At 37.3% G+C, this 23,059-nt stretch overlaps 1 protein-coding gene across 1 annotated transcript in view; it reads left to right on the forward strand.

The window, feature by feature from the left end:
• MKNK1 (MAPK interacting serine/threonine kinase 1) overlaps positions 1-22,323 on the forward strand; it is a 29,878-nt gene extending 7,555 nt beyond the window's left edge. Inside the window, exons 3-14 of the mRNA XM_058175062.1 lie at positions 518-614; positions 4,677-4,775; positions 5,591-5,688; positions 6,224-6,303; positions 6,750-6,823; positions 7,580-7,684; positions 11,887-11,942; positions 12,040-12,135; positions 17,946-18,140; positions 18,823-18,987; positions 19,502-19,545; positions 20,033-22,323. Of these exons, the coding sequence (XP_058031045.1) occupies positions 518-614; positions 4,677-4,775; positions 5,591-5,688; positions 6,224-6,303; positions 6,750-6,823; positions 7,580-7,684; positions 11,887-11,942; positions 12,040-12,135; positions 17,946-18,140; positions 18,823-18,987; positions 19,502-19,545; positions 20,033-20,261 (1,338 nt within the window). The 3' untranslated portion in view covers positions 20,262-22,323. The remainder of the gene's footprint in view (positions 1-517; positions 615-4,676; positions 4,776-5,590; positions 5,689-6,223; positions 6,304-6,749; positions 6,824-7,579; positions 7,685-11,886; positions 11,943-12,039; positions 12,136-17,945; positions 18,141-18,822; positions 18,988-19,501; positions 19,546-20,032) is intronic.
• Positions 22,324-23,059: the final 736 nt, after the last annotated feature.

Genomic DNA, 23,059 nt, shown 5'->3' on the forward strand with positions numbered 1-23,059 from the left:
GGACCAGCATCTGGAATCATGCTCAGAAGTTGAAGTCTTTGTGTTTATAGTATAGGAATGTATAGGTTATGTTATCTCAGTAATGTACTACCTATCTATCTATCTATCTATCTATCTATCTATCTATCTATCTATCTATCTATCTATCTATCTATCATGTAAAGTATGACTATTATAGACTCAAATTGTTGCCACCCTCATAGAATCATAGTATGACAAATACAAATTGTGTTGTCACTGAATATGGCTAACGACATTAAGGAGATCTACTCCTGACGAATATATAACATGAGATAGAGAAGAAATGAATAGGGAGGGGGCAGAAACTTGGTTGTTGGTCTACTTTGTAAGTGCAAACTATATATAGTAATTCTTCAACAACAAACAAGTCATAATGTTTTTCATAGATTAATAAAGAACAGATTTGTCATCTGTTATATCTCCTCTCATAGGTCAGAGTGAGCACAGAGAGAACTAATTGGGAGAACTAAACAGAGACTTTTTTGTTTACTTTCAGTCACAAAGTAATTCTTCATCAAGTTCATTTATGAATGAAACGTGTTGCCAGGCTCCATCAGCCTTCTATTCAGTGAAACCCATCCAGCATAAATCAGGTATCTGCTTTGAATATTAAACCACTGAACTCAGATTTATTTCTTGGGTGCCTCTTGCCCTTAAAGTGTTCAATACGTTGACTTTAGCGTGGAGTTCTTGGTGCTGTCTGTGCTTGGTTGTTGCAGATGTTCATTACCCGATTAGGTAACATTGCCAGTGCAAGTAAGTGTGGATTTTGCTTTCTGTTTATATACAGTAGCTTGCTCTATATCCGTGTTGGTAAATGCTGGAAACTATGGCAACTTATTCTATAAAAGGTCTTTGTTTCTGATGGCACAGATTGATATATGCTTATCAGTATATCAATATATCAATTATTTATGCTTAAAAGTATTTTACTCAGAGATATAAATATAGTGAAGACAGGAAGCATGGCTTCTCTTTGCAACCCACACCTTGCCCAATATTTTCAAGAATACCAATTGAACAAAATGTACAGGTAGTCCTTGGCTTATGACCACAATTGAATCCCAAAATTTCTGTTCCTGAGGGAGGCATTTGTTAAGTGAATTTTGCCCCATTTTGTGACCTTTCTTGCCACAATTGATAAATGAATCACTACAATTGTTAAGTTAACAACTCAGTTGTTAAGTGAATTTGGCTTCCCCATTGACTTTGCTTGTCAGAAGGTCACAAAAGGTGATCACGTGACCCCAGGACGCTGCAACCATCACAAATATGAGTCAGTTGCCAAGGGTCTGAATTTGGATCATGTGACCATGAGGATACTGCAATGGTGGTTAAGTGGGAAAAATGGTCATGTCACTTTTTTCATTGTAACTTTGAACAGTCAATGAACAAAAACTGTTGTAAATTGAGCATTACCTGTACTGCAGAAGCCCAGATAACCATTAGATGGCAGCAGAGAGAACCAAATGGTTCTCCTCTACTACAGACTAGAGGTCAAGGTCTGCTAAATCAAGTCTTCATTTCGTGTGGTTCTGTCTTTTTTAGTTAAGCATTAGCTAAATCAGTGAGACATCTAATGCAGCAAATGATAGCATAGCAAAAACAACTATGCTTGCTAAGATTGAGGGGCGTAAGAAGAAGGGGATAACAATGGGCAAGAGGAATTAATGTGTTCATTGCTAGTGCAATGTTGGAAGCGTTGTTAGTTGCTTCTGGGCATACAGGTCAGAGTTGTGGACAGTTGTTCATACAGTTCCAAGAGCCAGCACCAACGCAGCCCAGATAAGGCTCTATTAATTTCCCTGAGTTTCCTTAGATATTTTGTGAAGATGAATACAGATTGCTCCTAGGCTCATTTAATATAATTTTAAAGCAAACCTACTACAAGATAAGTTAGAAGGGAAAGTGCTACAATAATTACATTGTGGTAAAACAATTGATTGCCATCTTATACATTTTTTAAAAAAAGGCAAGGTCATTCTAGTTCATTCTAGCAGAAAGTATCTTAGGAAAGGTTATACAAGGATATGTCTTGCATTTCTGATTAAAACCACAGGCAGAATAAATAGCAAAAGTAACACTTGTTTTATGGCTGTCTAGCACAATATGGACATAGCAATGAATCAAGCTTTTTTTTGGGTGTGAAAGAAAGCTGTTTAACCTTTGATGTATCAGATGGGAAAAACTGTTTGAAATAGCCTCTACACTGGCTAGCCCAGTATAGATACTGTAGAGAAGAAATATATTTCTTAACAGAATAACATCTGGCTCTCTTAAAGTCTAAGACTGTAGTTTAATTTTGTTCTATTGCTTGTGCTTGCATAAGGTTGAATTCCAATATTGCATGAATACTCACCCTCAAGGTTCCTGTAGCTTCAACACCTTCTGTCATTTCATCATTTCATTCTTGGACCAAGATTGGTCAGAACTTAATAAAACAGTAATTTCCTGAGGGGTCAAATTATTAACTTGGTATGGGAAGTTATTTTTAATTCACTTAATAAATAAATAATTCTTTTAACAATATGTTTGCTAAAAACTACTTTCTTTTCTGCAAATAAACCTCAAAACACTTTTGCAGTTCACTAAACTTTGTAAGTTTAGTAGCCATTCAACAAATATAACATTTATTTTTTGGAAATAAAAATATTCAGGAATAGTAAAAAATCATATTTGGATTTATTTTGAAGGCTATTTCGTGCTGTAGAAAAATTAGAATGAAATCAAAATTATTGTATGTGGATCCCATAAACTGGCTTTCAGTTTACACTTTATATCAAATGATGATTTATTTTAATTTGGTTTACTGAATAAACTGGTTTCCTAGATTGACAGAATATAATATGCCCAAATCAACCAAATAAGTCTTCATAAAGCATGTTAAGACATTCATTATCTTTTACTTTCTGATGAATTTGTTCACATGTATTTTATCCTGGATTTGATAAAAAAAATTAAAAAGTGATACATAATTCCTCCAATTTGTTTACAAAGACACGAAGATTAAAAAATACTTGTAAAAATGATGGAAAATAATCTTAAATCAGTATGTGGAAGCTTTTTGTGCTTATATGAAGGAAAAATCATTCTCTAAGACCTTTATGATATTCTTGTGAGCATCAGTAATGATATTAATTACAGCTTCAATCATAAATTTAAAAGTATATTGAGTTATTATTGTGAACTACTGCACCACTGTAGCATTTCATTCAAGTTGAATTCAGTATTTTTAAAATGGAGACAGGCCTTCAAAATACAAAAAAATAAATAAAAATCCATTCGATGGACATGCAGCAAAAATTACATTTCTCCGTGGGGACGAAAGTCCCACACTATACCATTAACTTAAAAAAATTCAGAATCGATTGAAAAAAACAAAAAAAAATCCCCAGACCCTTTTCCTGCCATCCTTCTGGGCTTTTATGAAATTTTTATTTACTGTATACCCGTGATGGTGAACCTATGGCAAACGTGTCCGAAGTGACACGCTGAGCCATGTCGCCTGGCACCTGTGGCGTCGCCCATTCCTCTTCCGAGTTTCTGGCATGCATGTGCGTGCGATGATCAGCTGGCCTTTTTGCATGTAGCAGTGCCGGAAACTGGAAGAACTGATCTTCCGTTTTCCTGCTTGAGAATGTGTGCCGGCCAGCTGATAGTCACCCACACCAGAAGTTCATTTTTTGGGGGGGGAGCGCATGCTCCCTGGGCACCTCCTCTTCTGGGTTTTGGTGCCGAACAGGTTCGTCATCACTGCTGAGTAATATTTCTGCTGAATAGATTTTTGCATTCTAAGTATCTTCTTTTAGTGTCCTGCGATTTTTCACACTGTAATTTGCATAGTCTCTTTTCTTTAGCTCCATTGCCTGGAGTTGATACAACCTGGTAAAAAGCCATTCCTTCTCTCGCCCCTCCCCTTCCAGGCATTATGGCTTATTATTTTATAGTGTCTGAACCAAAAGGTCCTATTCTTGGCTTTAACAGTTGAAATAGCAAAAAATAAAGTAAAGTAAAAAAATTATTCCAAATAGGTCTACAATGTGCTATGTGGGAATCCTATGTTTTGTAACATTTGTACAAACATTTTCTACATTGTTTTTTATTGTTACTTTTTTGTTGTTGTGGCCTTTACCTTGAAAATAGTATTCCTTGGAAAGAAAAATATTTTCTTTTTGTTAGTGGTTTAAAGGTAAAGGTAAAAGCTCCCCTCGCACATATGTGCTAGTTGTTCCTGACTCTAGGGGGCAGTGCACATCTCTGTTTCAAAGCCGAAGAGCCACCGCTGTCCGAAGACGTCTCCATGGTCATGTGGCCGGCATGACTAAATGCCAAAGGCGCACAGAATGTTGTTACCTGGTCCCTATTTTTCTACTTGCATTTTTACATGTTTTCAAGCTGCTACGTTGGCAGAAACTGGGACAAGTAATGGGACCTCACCCTGTTATGTGGCATTAGGGATTTGAATCGCTGAACTGCTGACCCCTCGATCGACAAGCTCAGCATCTTAGCCACTGAGTCACCGCTTTCCCTTAGTGGCTTACATTGGGAGATTAAAAAAGAGAACATTAGAGATTTAAGAGTATGAAGTCATACTACTCTCTCGCATATTTGCTGTAAACAAAAGAGTGATCTGCTGTACTTTTTCTGTTGTGTAGAGATAATCAACAGCCAGCCTCTTCCCATATCAGACAATGGCAAAAGGAAAAAGAAAAAGAGGACAAGAGCTACAGATCATTTGCCTGGAAGATTTGAAGGTTGGATTTATAACTGCTTGGATTTTTGGGGGGTGTAGTTTTGGTCTTGTGTATATTTGTTTGCTTGTCTTCAATCTTCTATGGTAGTCTTAGTTTAGGAATACTGTAAGAATATTGCACTTTGATTTGTAGCATAAATCTGTGTTTCTCAATCTCAGCAACTTTTAAGGTGCAAGATTTCAATTCCCAGAATCTGCCAGTCATCGTGGTTAGCTGGGGAATTCAAGCTTACACATCTTAAAGTTGAAAACACTGGGTTAAAAGAACAACTTCTTACATTTTTCTACTTCTTGCGCATTGTCCTTGTTTGAGCAAAATAGAGATACTCCCTGTTTAACAACAGCCCTGTTTAGCAACCATCTGAAATTGTGACAGTGTTGAAAAGGTAACTTTATGACTGGTCCTTGAACTTACCACTATTGCAGGTTACAGTATATTATCATCATTTAGGTGCTTTGCACCCAGCCCAGATTTATGGCCATTGCAACATCCAGTGCTCCCTTGATTGTCACTTGTGAGCTTCGCATCCAGCTTTCAACAAGCAGAGTCAATGTAGAAGCTGGCAGTAAAATTACAAGTCCCCATCCTCCTCCTCCTCCTCCTCCTCCTCCTCCTCCTCCTCCTCCTCCTTCCTGACTCTTTATTGAATTTGGCTCTCCTATGAACATGGAGAGAGCTGCAACTTCTTGATGTATTTTGCAAAATTCTTGGACATGGCACCAAGTGCCCCAATGACAGTGGGTAACACTGTTACATGTTTCATCCATAATCGCATAGTTTCTTATTACTATTTTACTCTTATTATTGTTTGGCAGATTTATACAAGCTCACTGCAGAGATGCTTGGTGAGGGCTCCTATGCCAAGGTTCAAGGAGCAGTTAGCTTGCAGACCGGAAAGGAATATGCAGTTAAGGTGAGGAAAGCATCACAATTTTCCTTTTGATTAAGAGCGTTATTGCTAAAAAAAAATGTGATTTCCTCTGTGAGAAGCTACCAGTTATTAACTACACTAATAACTAGTTCAGAGGTAGGGAACTATGGCCCCTTTATGACTTATGGACTTCAACTGCAACTGAGGCAGGAATTCTGGGATTTGAAATCCACAAGTCATAAAAGGGCCATAGTTCCCCACACGATACTAGCTCTAACCGTTTTTTTCCCTTCAACATATTAAAATGAAAAGATTGTGTCATTGGCAACATTTCGCATCATGCAAAATTTTCTACTACTGCAACAGGAATTTCCCTCACTTTTCTTCCCAATGCTTCATGAAGGCTTCTGAAAGCTCATCTGGAGGGTATAGGGTTGAGTCGATCTGTAACATAGTGCAAGAAGAGATTTTGATCTGTCAATAAAACCCAGTTTTGGCAGGCAGAAAGAATTGGATATAATGCAATATTCATTCTGCAAGAAGTTTTTCATTAAAAAAACCACTATTTTTGCAACAGATAATTGAAAAAAATGCTGGACATAGTCGGAGTCGGGTATTTCGAGAAGTGGAAACATTGTATCAGTGTCAGGGCAATAAGTAAGTATTACAGTATTAATAAAACCTTGTATGTTAAAAATTCCACAAAATAAGATTGGCAGCAGTTGTTTATTCTTGGTATATGTGTAGAAAGAAGAGCTCAAAAAACATCCCTTGGTAAATTATGTTGAAAAAGCACAAAGGGTAGACTTGAAGCAACTGCTTCTACCAAAATTTTTCAGGTCCTTTTGGCTCCTACATATTTATTTAATAATACAGGCCTGGGAATGAGAGAGAGCGCAAGACAAGTGAATTATTTTTTATATTTATTAAAGATACTGATTAATTTTAGAAACAGTCATACTGATCATTTTAGGATTAGACTAACATGATTATTTTATTGTTTATCTGAAAACAATTTCAAATAACACTTTTGGGGATACTTGTGTCTTTTGATGTACTAAGAAAATAAGACTTAGCATGATCACCTGTGCCTTGTTTTTAAGGAACATTTTGGAATTAATAGAGTTTTTTGAAGATAGTGTAAGGTACTACCTTGTGTTTGAAAAACTGCGAGGAGGTAAGTATGTATTCCCCTTCCTTTGTGCTGCCCCCCTCCCAGTTTTGTTATAATATTGACCCTGCCTTAGTTTAATAATTCAAACTTTTCACAGAAATATGTAGTTTTATCTTCTATTACATAACACTTGGATTTTCATTCATAGCCTATTTTAAATATTATTATTGTACTCATGTATGAAGTTGAAATATTATACAGATAATATTGGGATGGTTCTTTAAAAATGAATTGAAGTCACTCAGAATAATTACATTATAATAAAGTGCAGATGACTTGTGTTTTTTAGTTTTGAGAATTGGTCACAGATATAAAAAATATGAAGTTAGGAAATAGATTATGTGTCCCTCTTTGCAATGACCAAGTATCATACAATTTCACAGTAAAAATCTGTATATCTACAGTATAAATTCAAAATTTGTCTTTAATGGGGCGGGGATGTTCAGAAAATGGGAATGGTCTTTAAACTTTTGGCCTTTCATTCCTGATTAAAATAGTAATCTTCTATAAAAAACTTTGGAGTAAATGTCACACTTGTTTCTGAAGTAAACAGACCAGTCTGCATGGTCTCTAACTTTTTGAGCTGTGATATGGGGGCTGTAAAATCAATTTCTCTTCTGTAATTACCTTTGCTGCTATTTTTGCTGAGATAGGAACCTGGGCAATTTAGTTGTCACAAATATGTCTATACTTATTATAGAGTTTGGTTTCTTCAGAAGTTTTGCCTAAAAGCATCTACCTGCCATCTTTCCTCTATAGGCTCTATCCTGACTCATATACAGAAGCAAAAGCACTTTAATGAGAGGGAGGCCAGCCAGGTAGTGAGAGACATTGCCTGTGCATTGGATTTCTTGCACACAAAAGGTAAAAACATACATATTCCTATTTCCAAGTTCATTAGCCATCAGCTTTCAGGCTAGGCAAGGTTTGCTTGTATACTTAAAAGTCCAGCATGAAGTTAAGTTTATTTCTGTGTTTAAGCATTTTGGGTGTCTTTTTCCGACATAATTGCTTAAGGATTTTGACACTGTGGTTGTTGCCTTTGAGGTACAGTGATTGAACATAGTTCCTATTGAGCTATTGCACAGGAACGATGATTCAATATAAATGACACTTACAGGGGATTTGGAGAAGATGATTAATGCTCATATTAACTGTGTGCTTAAAGGTGATCCACATGCCTTGTAAGCAGATACGTTGCAGTATATGGAGGAGGCTGGGCAACAAGTCTGGGTTATGAAGTAGTATGGATGATTTTTTAAAAAATTAAAAACATACAGAATTATGTATGCAACCCAACCTGGTTACCGTAAGGTTGTAAAGATTTTTAAGTTTCCAGTTTCCAATCCATTATTACAGCCTTGAGAATGGTACAGTAGTGCCACAATGTTCATTAATAATAAAAATTTAAAATCAATACAGCACGCATAAGTAATAGAAGTACAGATGATTGGGGAATTAGAAATTAAGTCTGATAAAGACAGACAAAATGAAATAAGAATTGTGAAGAAAAGATTCTGGCAGAGTTTTTCAAATAGCTAAGACTGTCACACAGAAAGTCAAGATCTGCACTGGGTTATGGGACAATGGATTTAAGGTTTAGGAAGGCAGGAATACAACTGAATATTAGAAACAAACTTCATAAGAATATGAGCAGTTTGCAAATTGATCCAGTTATGAAGGGAGGTAGAGGCTGTCCTCTGTTAGATGTATTTAAATGCAGCTAGACAGCCATATGTTGGGGAGCTTTTAATTGTATAAATGTCATTTCTAATGCCACGGATCAAAGTAATATAAGTTTTGCTCACCACTTTAGCTTAACAGTGACACTTAATGGTACAGATGATAAATTCAAAATTTTAAAAAACGTTTAAGTAAAACATTTATTTTTAAACCCACAGCTTCCTTCTATGTAGTCTGTTGGCCAGTAAAAAAAATAAACCAGTGGTGAAATTCAATTTTTTTTACTACCGGTTCTGTGGGCATGGCTTGGTGGGCGTGGCAGGGGAAGGATACTGCAATATCTCCATTCCCACCCCACTGCAGAGGAAGGATACTGCAAAATCCCCATTCCCTCCCCACTCTGGGGCCAGCCAGAGGTGGTATTTTTATGTTCTCCGAATTACTCAGAATTTCCACTACTGGTTCTGCAAATTGCTCAAAATTTCTGCTACCGGTTCTCCAGAACCCGTCAGAACCTGATGGATTTCACCCCTGAAATAAACCCTCTATAATTAAATTTGAAGTGAGTAAAAGGTTCGTCCTCCTCACACATCTATAATACCTGCATGAAGAGGTCAGTGCAGTTATGGGAAACACTGAAATCACAATGTAATTACAAGATGTTTTGAAGCCAGCCTGCCCCTGCCATCTATTATCATAGCTTTTTCTTACCAACATCAAAAGTAAGCCCCAATGGCCTATGTAATTCATCCCAGTCATCCTATATGAGATTCTTTGTCTCTAAATAAATCAGTGTGCCTGAGTTCGCTTCACTAACACAGGCTGCTGCTTGTGTGCAGAAATATTAACAATTGGGCAATTCAATTCAATCACCCCATTATCTTCTGGTTAGAAGCAGGGCGCCCTTTTGTTTCCCATTTGAACAAATGCTTTGGTCAAAATTCTGAAAAAAGAAAACTTTCCTTTTGAAGACCTACGCACCCTTATACATGTCCAGTTCCCTTGGAAACATAAGATTCATAGGTTTTCTTACAGTTGTGAATACTCAAAGTGTGGGTGAAAATGTGAGTCAAGCATTGACTTTAGAAATTATGCCATTGCTCCTCAGGACTCTTTAGATCTCTGGTTTAACTTGTGAAGGAGCCAGTTACTGCTGGTATCCATGTATTGACAACACGAGTTTATAAAGGGAACATATTTCATTGTTTGTTCTTTAAAAAAACCTACCAGTATTATAAGTATACATACATCTTTTATCAAGAGCTATAAAAAATAGTCCATAAGCCAATACATTTCATTTTGTGTATTAGAAAGGCTTCTTAAATGCCTGGCTTGTACTATGTAATTTGAGTGGAGTGCTCCGGAGTGCGGGGGGGTTTTCTCTCCCCTGCGGTTGGAAGGAGCACGAGTTATTCGGGAGAGAGGAGAACTTAAAATAAGAAGATTACCGGTTTTGTGGAGCTCTGGAGAGAAGAGGTGATGGAGAAATTTAGGAGGGAAGGTTTGAGGCCCCCCCTCCTTCTGGGGAACAGTGGTGGCGTCCAGCTTCCGCCTTCACTATGAGAATTTTGATGACATCACTTCCCTTCGGCTTCCTGGTTGACTAACTGTACTCTGGACTCGTTGCTCCTGTGAGTGCCCCCTGGTGGATCCGGAGGAAATTACAAGGATACTGTGCCTGCCTGAGGATTTTGTATTTTTTTTTTCCTTAATGGCAAAAGGTCAGAGACCAACTGCTGGAGAGATGGAGAGAATTTTGGAAAAGTTATCTAATATGGACAAGAAATTGGATGAAATAAGAGCAGAAATTGTGACTATCCAAAAGGATTTAAAGGATACTCAACAAGTTTCAGCAGAAAACAAGCAGAAAGTGGAAGGTTTGGAGGGTGAGATGCGGGCAGTGCAGAAAAGAGAGGAGGCGACAGGCAATGCTGTGCTTGGACTACAGATGGATAAAATGTCTTATTTCCTTAGGTTTCAAAATTTGGAAGAAGTGGACCAAGAAGACTTGAGAGATGTTGTGACTAAATTGTTGGGAGAATTTCTTGGGAGAGGTGTTGATTTCATGAATTGGGATGTGGATCGAGTTTATAGAGTTAATTCGCAATATGCACGCACGCATGCAGTTCCCAGAGAGGTTCATGTCAAATTTGTGAGAAGAGGCGAGAGATGAAATTCTTAGAAAACATAGGAGTGGGGCACTGATTTACAGGGGCAGGAGATAGCCATTCTGAGGCAGATTCCCAGACAGGTACGTGAAAAAGAAAGAAATATTATTTTTGTCAAGCAAATTGTACCAGAAGGAGTGGGCTTCAGATGGCTGATGCCAGAGGATTGATGATTTTCCGGGAGGGCATTACGAAAAAATCAGTACAATTGCGGAGGCTACGGCCTATGTGGAGGAACACAAAGCCCTCCTGGAATCAGATGACCCAGGAATTGAAGAAGGGGAGGTTATAGATCATGGGGAGGAAGCGGCTGCCGCTGTTGCGGCCCTGGAGTTGGGTCAGGCTGAACCCAGAGTTCTGAGATCTAAAACTAGGAAGTGATAAAGATATTTGGGATTGTGTTGGTTTTCCTTACTCTCCTTTGTACGATATTCTGTTTATTCTTGACTCTTCTTTATTACGTATTTAAAATTTGTAAACTTAGCTACTTCGTGTCACCTGCTTGCCATATGGCTGTTGTATGTGTTAAAAAATTTGAGTAAAATTCTTATTTTAGATAAGAAAAATGAAAATTTACCATACCTGAAATGTATTTGTATAAACCTTTTTTGACTAATAAAAACTTTTTGAATATAAGATTCATAGGTTTTCTTACAGTTGTGAATACTCAAAGTGTGGGTGAAAATGTGAGTCAAGCATTGACTTTAGAAATTATGCCATTGCTCCTCAGGACTCTTTAGATCTCTGGTTTAACTTGTGAAGGAGCCAGTTACTGCTGGTATCCATGTATTGACAACACGAGTTTATAAAGGGAACATATTTCATTGTTTGTTCTTTAAAAAAACCTACCAGTATTATAAGTATACATACATCTTTTATCAAGAGCTATAAAAAATAGTCCATAAGCCAATACATTTCATTTTGTGTATTAGAAAGGCTTCTTAAATGCCTGGCTTGTACTATGTAATTTGTGGGAGTTCAAGATTCATGTGAAGATATTATTTTAATGCCATTATTCTAATGCATATTATTTCTCCTGTACAATTATCTGGAAAATATCCAGGAATATTTCATGAAGTTTGAATGTAACTTTAAGAGATGATTTAAGTGCAATGGAATTAGTAGCTACTGCAAACACCAAAAAGCAAATATTTTCTCTATTTTTGGCATTGTCGTTTTAGACATGACTCATTGTCTTTCTGTGTTACTTCTTAGGTATCGCACATCGAGATCTAAAACCTGAGAATATACTCTGTGAATCTCTCAATAAGGTGTGCCTATGCTTTGTTATTCTACCTGTTTACTTTTCATTAGGCTTAATTTATTTCCTCAGTGATTTGACTTATATGTGTTTTTCCTCCATTTCAGGTATCACCTGTAAAAATTTGTGACTTTGATCTTGGAAGTGGGGTGAAACTCAACAGTGCATGTACTCCAATCTCTACTCCTGAACTGACTACTCCGGTAAGTAGGCGCCTGTATTTTGAAGAGTTGGCTATGATGTGAGAACAGAGGGCAACAATTCAATATGTTGTGCTGCAGAGTTGCTCAGATGCACAACCTAGCTGGAGTTTAGTTGAATTGCAAAAAGTGAAATATCAAGCATGCCAATATTGCATTTTTCAGAGAACATCTTGCTAATTTTGGGGGAGCGGGATTATAGATCATAATACAGATTTTAGAGTAAATTTCAAGTTTGCAAATAACTCTAATAATAAATTATAAGTTGCATTTCTCAAGTTTGAAAATTATAAGAAAATAGCTCCCAATAAGACCATGGAAAACTTGACATTAGTCCTAATGTAAAGTATCATTTGGCTTCAAATATACAATATTTGGATTTTTTTTATACTTTCTTGCTACAACAGTATTCTCAAGCAGGTAAACAATATTCGTATAATAAGTTCTCACGGTTTAGCAGTGTTTTAAGAAAATACTGATTTTAAAAAAGCAGACTATATTTGTTTATTCTGAAAGACATGATGGGCCATAACAGTATCTTTAATCATGCTAAATATTATATATATTCATTTGATAAGCAGGATACTTGAGAGTAAAATATGGGAAAGCCCTGCAGTTCTGAAACAGGAAGCCCTGATTGGATGATAGGCAGATTGAAGCTGAAATAAATGTGGCGTAAGCTGGATAAGAATTCAGTTTTACGTATTTCAGTGACAGGAAAAAATTGTTCCAAAAGATTCCTTGAATGGATGCAGAGTTTGACAGAAAAAGGAATTGTTGTGGGCAATTCCATCCAGTAAGGGGCAGCATAAGAAAATGAGTGGAATCGCATCAGGAAGCAGGAAACTTAAAGATAGGTGAAAATGGTCGTATGAAAAGCAGAATTGCATATGTATCAAGTCCCTGAGAGTGTACACAAGAGAATGCAAATAAATAAGAAAAATTATAAACGGATTGGTTTATTTTCCTAGATCATGTTTATTCTCGTGTAGCCAACAAGACTTGCATCTTTAATGCTGTATAATAGGACTGATTGAACAGTCCTTTTGCAATGTATTTCAGAGATTTTTTTAACATTGAAGCTACTCATGTGATTAATGAGAGTTAACCTGTTAACAGTCCTCACATTCACATGCCAAATTTCAAAATTATGGCTTGCACATGCTAAATAAAACCATTTTCTTGGCTAGATAATCAAATTACTAAGATGAGAGAACATGAAGTGTTATTTTCAAAAACAAAATATAACATCATCAAATATATTGGGCACCTCAATCTCAGCAATTCCTTATCAATGCACATTGGAAGGATTCAGATTTTGCTTTTACTTGTTTTCTTTCTTGTCATTGTTTAGCTCAGTATTTTCAACTTCAGCACCTGTAAAAATTTGTGACTTTGATCTTGGAAGTGGGGTGAAACTCAACAGTGCATGTACTCCAATCTCTACTCCTGAACTGACTACTCCGGTAAGTAGGCGCCTGTATTTTGAAGAGTTGGCTATGAAGTGAGAACAGAGGGCAACAATTCAATATGTTGTGCTGCAGAGTTGCTCAGATGCACAACCTAGCTGGAGTTTAGTTGAATTGCAAAAAGTGAAATATCAAGCATGCCAATATTGCATTTTTCAGAGAACATCTTGCTAATTTTTGGGGAGCGGGATTATAGATCATAATACAGATTTTAGAGTAAATTTCAAGTTTGCAAATAACTCTAATAATAAATTATAAGTTGCATTTCTCAAGTTTGAAAATTATAAGAAAATAGCTCCCAATAAGACCATGGAAAACTTGACATTAGTCCTAATGTAAAGTATCATTTGGCTTCAAATATACAATATTTGGATTTTTTTTATACTTTCTTGCTACAACAGTATTCTCAAGCAGGTAAACAATCTTCGTATAATAAGTTCTCACAGTTTAGCAGTGTTTTAAGAAAATACTGATTTTAAAAAAGCAGACTATATTTGTTTATTCTGAAAGACATGATGGGCCATAACAGTATCTTTAATCATGCTAAATATTATATATATTCATTTGATAAGCAGGATACTTGAGAGTAAAATATGGGAAAGCCCTGCAGTTCTGATACAGGAAGCCCTGATTGGATGATAGGCAGATTGAAGCTGAAATAAATGTGGCGTAAGCTGGATAAGCATTCAGTTTTACGTATTTCAGTGTCAGGAAAAAATTGTTCCAAAAGATTCCTTGAATGGATGCAGAGTTTGACAGAAAAAGGAATTGTTGTGGGCAATTCCATCCAGTAAGGGGCAGCATAAGAAAATGAGTGGAATCGCATCAGGAAGCAGGAAACTTAAAGATAGGTGAAAATGGTCGTATGAAAAGCAGAATTGCATATGTATCAAGTCCCTGAGAGTGTACACAAGAGAATGCAAATAAATAAGAAAAATTATAAACGGATTGGTTTATTTTCCTAGATCATGTTTATTCTCGTGTAGCCAACAAGACTTGCATCTTTAATGCTGTATAATAGGACTGATTGAACAGTCCTTTTGCAATGTATTTCAGAGATTTTTTTAACATTGAAGCTACTCATGTGATTAATGAGAGTTAACCTGTTAACAGTCCTCACATTCACATGCCAAATTTCAAAATTATGGCTTGCACATGCTAAATAAAACCATTTTCTTGGCTAGATAATCAAATTACTAAGATGAGAGAACATGAAGTGTTATTTTCAAAAACAAAATATAACATCATCAAATATATTGGGCACCTCAATCTCAGCAATTCCTTATCAATGCACATTGGAAGGATTCAGATTTTGCTTTTACTTGTTTTCTTTCTTGTCATTGTTTAGCTCAGTATTTTTCAACTTCAGCAACTTTAAGATGTGTGGACTTCAACTTCTGGGATCTTAAAGCCGTTGAGGTTGAGAAACACTGGAGGCAATATGCTGACTCTGTCAACCGCTTAGAGAGGGCTGTAAAGCAGCGGTCACCAATTGGTGGTCCGTGGACCACTAGTGGTCCGCAAGAAAATTTTGGTGATCCGCAGAAAAATTATTTGCATTTTTTATATTGCACTAAATCGGGAATCCTCAAACTACAGCACCTGAAATGGATACATGCAATGAACGTTTGTGTTGCTGCAGAGTGTCTCCCCCTTAGGGGTCTTTTTGTGTGGGTCAGAGGGGGGCAGAAATTCCGACTTGGGGTCTGCTTCAGCCTCCTGGTGTGGGGCTTGGGGTAAAGGTTGGAGGGAAGTGCCACTGGTGGCAAAGAGCCGGAGGGCCTTGCTCCAGTGGGACTGCCTCATGGCCTGGAATTGGCTGACCATCTCAGCCCTTCGAGCCTCCAGGTGCCGGTACCTGGCCTTGCCGGGTCTTCCCTCTGCTTGGAAAGCCTATGCTCCTAGTTCTCAGTGAGGTGATTCTGCTGAGTCTCCTTCTCTGGCAGATCCAATTTAAACTGAGCTGTTTTGCCAACTCTTTCTTGTGATGGCTGCTTAGCTCTAGCAACTGCTTCCTATTGGGGCCCTAAGGAGCAGGGAGGCAGGGAGGGGCTGAGAGGGGAGGGGTTAGTAGAGGCTGGCAAGGTGAGTGACATTAAATTGGCCACGCCCACCCAGTCACATGACCACCTAGCCACACCCAGCCAGTTGGTCATTAGGCAGATCATATTAGGGTACATGGGATTTAAAATTATGAATTTGGTGGTCCCTGAGGTCTGAAAGGTTGGGGACCCCTGCTGTAAAGCACTGTGAAGCGGTATATATATCTAAGTGCTCTTGCTGTCAGATGGTTGCAACACATAGTATAGAATCCTGGGTATAAGGTCCCTGGAACATGGTTTATTGTATACGTTTCTCCAAAACTACTTCTAACTCTTGACCAAACATGAAAGGTTTGGAAGAGATTAAACTTTGGAAATGATGAGTGAATATGAAACGGTACTAGAATAAGTCACTTCATGTTGGACAAGACATTTCAAAGAGAGTTGCAAGAATTTTAAACTATGTATTTAAAAGAGCTTTTATGCATTGCCTGACCCAACCCATCCCAGAACTTGACTTGCAGAGGTTTGGGATGATAATCGGTATATTTGCATTTAATTAAAATCTGCAAGGTTAAGTTGTATCACTTAATCAATTGCTTGTAACTATGCAAAAAGCATTGTAAAATTGTGGGTATATTCAAGTACTATATACCGAGACATCTACAAATTAACATTCTCAATTTCATTTTTTTGCTTCCTCATAATTCTTGCTGTTGCCCAGCAACTGTGCCATAGTTTATTGCCAGGGTTGTGGGAGGTAGACCAGCAATCTTAAGCTTATTTCCATAAAGTGTGAAATGCTGTCCTCACTTTAAAAAAAAAGCCTTGGCTTTAAAAATGTTCAGTTTGTATTGTGCTACAAAATATGAATTAAATTTACGCTACAGCGTGCCTGGGTCTGGGAATCTCTTATCTGCCAGGGTTAGACTGAAAGAGTTGCGTAGACTAAATTTCCAGAGAGAGAACTGTTTTGTATCAATGAGAAATAATAATCACAGTAACAATCACAGTAACTTGGATAATAATCACAGTAACTTGGATAGAATTGATTATTAGATCAGGGGTGCCCAACTTTGGAATCTTTATATGATGGCTGGGGAATTCTGGGGATTGAAGTCCACAGATCTTAAAAGTTGCCAGGGTTGGCTATCCCTGGCTTAGATCGTCCCCTCCATCCTCCATCCTTCTGGACTTCAGCATCTGCTAGCATCCTGCTACTAAATTGATACTGATTTAAAATTAACAGCAGCAGAATTTCCTGCATTAGGTTTAATACTCTGCCAGCTTTATGGGGGAAAAATAGTCACTCCAAATAGCTATGAGATGTTACTAATCATATAATTTTTAATAACAGGTAGTCCTCAACTTATAATCACAATTGAGCCCAAAATTTATGTTGCTAAGTGAAACATTTATTAAATGAGTTTTGCCCCCTTTTACGACCTTTCCTGCCATAATTGTTAATTGAATCACTGCAGTCGTTCAATTGACTTGGCTTCTCAGAAGTTTGCAAAAACTTTTCACATGACCCCAGGACACTGAAACCGTCATAAATATGAACCAGTTGCCAAGCATCTGAATTTTGATCATGTTGACCATGGGAATGCTGCAACAGTCATAAATGTGAAAAGCAGTCATAAGTCACTTTTTTTAAAATGCTGTGAACGGTCCCTAAATGAACTGTAGTGCATTGACCTTAACCATGGGCACTGCATGCAGGGTTTTGGGTGGATCCGCCTTTCCAAAAAGAGTTATGTATTAATGGCACAGTAGCTTCCCTTAATGACTTCATTTGGAACCGGCAGCTCCATTGCGAAGCATTGTCATCATTAAGCAGAAAATTGTATGATCACATTGGGCTTATGGAAACACTTCCTGTCCAGCCATTAAATAAGTGAGATATCATGTGACCACCACTTGCAGCATTACTTCCATGTTCTCCATTAACTCTTCTCGTTGGAAGCGGGTTGTGAAACATGTGAACGGTAGTCACGTGACCACAGGATGCTGTGAGAGTAGGCCGTGCGAGGGGGATGGTTGCAAAGCTGTTTATTTTACACGTTTTGGTCACTAAATGAGGCAGTCATTAAGCAAGGACTACCTGTGTTGTGAATGTTTCCTTTTCTGCAACGGTCTGATACGAGTTCTGTATCTTCAATTGTGTTGTAAATGTTGTACCTTGATGAACGTATCTTTTCTTTTATGTACACTGAGAGCATATGCACCAAGACAAATTCCTTGTGTGTCCAATCACACTTGGCCAATAAAATTCTATTCTATTCTATTCTATTCTTGCTAGTGTGGGTCTGCAGAGTACATGGCACCAGAGGTGGTGGAAGTCTTCACAGAAGAAGCCACATTCTATGACAAGCGATGCGACCTGTGGAGCCTAGGTGTGATTTTGTATATCATGCTAAGTGGCTATCCTCCATTTGTGGGTAATTGTGGTAAAGACTGTGGCTGGGACAGGGGAGAAGTCTGCGAAGTTTGTCAGGTAATCAGTAACCTTTTGGATATGTAAATAATGTAGCACAGAGGGGTGGGGAACCATGGCCCCTTTATGACTTAAGGACTTTAACTCCCAGAATTCCTGGCTCAGGAATTTTGGGAGTTGACGTCCACAAGTCATAAAAGGGCCATCATTCCCCTCCTGATGTAACAGGTTTGATTGAGCTTCTTTAAAACTATTTGGATATCCTCTGAGACATCTATGGGCTTGAGGAACGAAGGCAATTAAAGCTGTTTTCAAAACTCTTTCAGTTTGAATTTATAAGCTCATAATGAATGTGAAGGTTTTATATTCAGATCATGTTCTCCAGTCTTGTGTTCTCAAGAATTGTACTAAAAGTATATTTCCTATGATTCCCAGTTTGACCTCTGTTGCATGTAGAGGGGGAATAATATTTTTTTTAAAAACTGTAACCCATTTAAAAATATTTGTAAATATATTTAAAAATATATTCTGAGAAACAGTGAAATGCAGTTTTCCTTAAAAGCTAAGGAATTTAAGTGCAAAGATATTTCCAAAATTTAATCTGCATAGTGGGAGGCAGTGATGGGGAGCTCTAAAGAGGTTTTCAATAAGTAACATTATTTTGTGGACCGGGAAACAAATAAATTTTAATTTTGAACTCTTAGCCTCTGAAAAAAAACCAATATACTTTTTTCTCCCATAGAATAAGCTTTTTGAGAGTATCCAGGAAGGCAAGTATGAGTTCCCTGACAAGGATTGGTCTGGCATCTCCAGTCAAGCCAAAGATCTCATCTCAAAGCTTCTGGTTCGTGATGCCAAACTGAGGCTTGGCGCTGCCCAGGTTCTAGAACATCCCTGGGTACAAGGTGTAAGTGGTGCCCTCTAATAATTTGGAAAACAGCTGTCATATCTATGGTGGGGATAATGATGCTGTCATATCTATGGTGGGGATAATGATGCTGTCTTAAACCACATGAGCCCAGATCCCTAATGGCTTGCAGTGGTACAAACAATCTCCCAGTGCAGAATTACTTAACTTCTGTTACTCTAACTAAATAAAACAGTGGGTCTGCAATTGGTTTCCTATATCTACAAATATTCTTTATTACTGAGTACTTAAAAGTTTTCCTTTGAGTATCAAAAGGTTGTTTGGCACTAGAAGAACCAATTTCTGTTAATATATTGTTCTTTAATGAACATTTCTTGTTTGGACATTGTAATTGCTGATATCTAGTCAGCCAACGTAACATCTTGCTGTTAAAATGTGACTTATTCAGAAAAGTGTTCAAAGTAATGAACTCTGAAGATTGAGTATCCTTTGATTAGTAAAGTTTTTCTCCAGGGTTGCTTCGCTTATACTGCAACTTTTTTGTTGCTTTCAGCATGCTTCTGAAAGAGGATTACCTACACCCCAGGTTCTTCAAAGGTAAGCTTTTCTGGAAGTTCATCATAATGAATTGAAAAAGTGATTAGAACTGTTTCCAATGTTAGCGACATTAAGATGTGTGGACTTCAACTCCCAGAGTTCCTCATCCTGCCACACTGCTTGGGGAATTCTGAGAGTCAAAATCCACAAGTCTTAAAAATAAGGTTGAGAAAAATTGCAGTGGATCCATTTTCTAAACCAAACTGAGAAACACTGGCTTAGAAGATAGATCCATTCCAATCAGAGGAATTTTGAGAAAAAGCAGAGGGTTGTATTAATCGGTAAAACTTTCCCAGAAAACATTGTTTCTTGGGTCTGAAGAGCCATTAATTGTTCCCATCACTTCTTGTTTGGAGATGAATCACAAAATTAACTTGGTTAAAAGGAATATAATGAAGAGACAACTTGTGCTTTTCTGATGGGCTTCACAATTAGATTGTTAGTTCCTCTGGTATAAACTAATTTTCTTTTCTCAATTTTCCCGCAGGAACAGCAGCACAAAAGAGTTGACTCTTTTTGCTGCTGAAGCTATTGCTCTGAACCGTCAACTCTCCCAGCATGAAAATCAACTCAGTGAAGAACAGGAAAGCCTCACACAGGCCATATGCTCCATGAAGCTTTCTCCTCCCTCTAAATCCCGCCTCGCCAAACGTAGAGCCATGGCCCAGGCCAACAAATCCAGTGACTTCCAGCCAGCTCCTCAGGCAGCTCTTTAATATACATTTTATGTTTGTTAATTCAAGGTTAGCATTGGTTATAACTGTGGTAAGCCACTCATTACCGATCAGTATATTAGTGCCCTCTTTACAACAAAGAAACTTTTGAGGAGAATGATGTAAAGGACAACTTCTTTGGAGTTTTTTTTTTTAAATGCTTTGAATTCTTTGAAGTTCTTAAATGAAATTGCTGCTCTGTTGCAATATAACAAACCACTTAGGCAATATTTGCACACTCCCATCCAAAACCAGAGAATACATCTCTGTTGCCAAACCTTGTGACTAATAGAACTTCGAATTTAAAGGGTATTGAGGGAGCTTTCAGTACTTTTACCAATCCACGTCCCTACTTGCAGTCACAAAAAACTGTAATGGGTTTATTTTAGAGAAACGTCATTGTTCTGCTTTTTTTTTTTTTTAGCTTTCTTTGTCTCTAACAGTGAGTTAATCTTCAAAGGACATCAATAATAATTCATTACTGTTGGGCTTGCGTCTAATGTTGTTACCCTTTATAATATTACAGGGGAGTCTATTTTAAGAATGAAGGTTATTTAATCTGGAGTTTCCTTTTTTCCTCCCTTCATCAGAAAAGGTACAGTACATGAAAGTGCATTGATAATACGAGGCATTTTTTTTTAGAAACTGTCTACAATAAAAAAGTGGTGACAGATCTTTGAGCTGAAGAGCTGGTAAAGAATGATCTTGCTACACTTTGGCAGAGAACCTCCATTTCACTAAAACAAGGAATGAGCGCATTTAAAAAATGCCTCCTTGATTTGTTCCCATAGTGTAAGCATGGAACCAAGAGAGGGATTTGGTGCTAGTCCATCATCCTTGGTCTTTTGAGTCATCATTTGAATCATTATTCCTCATCTGCTATTGAAGACCATCACAGTTAAAATAATTACAGCTCCTGTTCAACTTGAAAATAGAGCAAGTGTCTGACACACCTATGCACTCATGGGGCCTTTCCTTTTTCTGGTCACCTTGAATACTTGAGAAGAAGCACTTAATTGATAACTGTGAAATATTTACGTATGTGCCATTGATCAATTTTCCTAACTCTAGGCAAGCAGCTAGATCCATATAGAGCTGGATAAATCAGTGTAGACTTGGAGTGGTTCTTGCTGTTGAGACATATATTTCATAGTTTATCTTATATAAGGACAATAAAAGTGAAAGTGGAGAAAGGGATTTTTATAGCCAGATTTTTCCATTATTGGTTGTAAATAATTGCTCATGTGTTAATGTTAGGCCTCTCATACACAGTCAGAGAGAGAGAGAAATGCGCACACATATACATATATACATCAATTAAGCAGTCTTACATCTTGAACCTTGGAAGACCTAGTTCAGTGTAAATGTTGGATGGCAAGACAACTTAGGACTGCAAAGTCAGGTTTTTATTTTAAAATATAGTGTACAATTGTGGTTAAGTTCTCATGTTAGATTACATGATTACAATAGTCATTTTAAACTTACATTTAGGAATTGAACATCTTACAAATCTTTGGAAAGCTATTCATCTCATGGAAATTCATTAAAGAAATAAATATTTGGAAATTTAGGCCATTGCATTACATAAAGCAGGAATTATCTAATATTTGAAGATCAGTATTAATTCCGATTGAGTAGGAAGATAAATCCAACAAGTTTAGAAGGATACTAAGGTTTTCCAAAATTTGCCTGTCAAATAACTTCACATTCTACCTTTAAATATAATTTCTATATTTTGTACACTTTTAAGTTAGTAATGATGATAAAAACATGTACAATGGGTGCTGCGCTTAAAGCTTTTATATATTGTACATTTAATAATGTTGGTTTTTAAATACTGTTAAATTACAGTTACATTTGTAATGTACTCCATGGTTAACTGTGAAAGCATTGGATAAACTCAGGAAATATCTCCATATGACACATTATTGCAGTGTAATGAAAATTAAATTTGTCTAATTTATAAACTAGTATGCTACTTTATTCATCTGTACAGTAAAAGAAGCACTCCCTTTCACAATCTGGAATTCAAAGGGTGTGTTATATAATGGACATTAAACTTTCTTTTTACAGCACTTTGCATCATGTCTCAGAATAGTTGTCAACGATTCTGGCCAATGATTTATGCCAGAGTTGTTTCTAATATTAAGATCAAAAAATCTTTGTGAGTGTGTGAGAGTATGTGTTGCATGTGTGTGTGAGAGAGAGAATGAGAGAGACTCAGCTAAGGAGTTTTTTTGGATAGTGCTAATTCTATATTTATTTATTGTATGGCACATTCACATCACATTTAGATAGAAACACAAAATAATTCAAAATGCAGAATATAAAATCTAAAATATTATAAATGTATGTCTAGATTACAGATAAAATTTTTAATTCTATATCAAAGCATGCCATTTTGGAAAAAAGAAACACAAAACCAGAGCGAAATGTAGATAAGGTAAAGGTAAAGGTTGCCCTTGCACATATGTGCTAGTCGTTCCCAACTCTAGGAGGTGGTGCTCATTTCAAAGCCGAAGAGCCAGCACTATCCAAAGATGTCTCTGGTCATGTGGCTGGCATGACTAAATGCCAAAGGCACACGGAACGCTGTTACCTTCCCACCAAAGGTGGTCCCTATTTTTTCTACTGGCATTTTTACATGCTTTTGAACTGCTAGGTTGGCAGAAGCTGGGACAAGTAACGGGAGCTCACCCCGTTACGCGGCATTAGAGATTCGAACCACTGAACTGCCGACCTTTCAATCGACAAGATCAGCGTCTTAGCCACTGAGCCACCGCGTCCCTCAAAATGTAGAT

The sequence above is a fragment of the Ahaetulla prasina genome, chromosome 3, assembly GCF_028640845.1.
Source record: "Ahaetulla prasina isolate Xishuangbanna chromosome 3, ASM2864084v1, whole genome shotgun sequence".
NCBI lineage: Eukaryota > Metazoa > Chordata > Lepidosauria > Squamata > Colubridae > Ahaetulla > Ahaetulla prasina.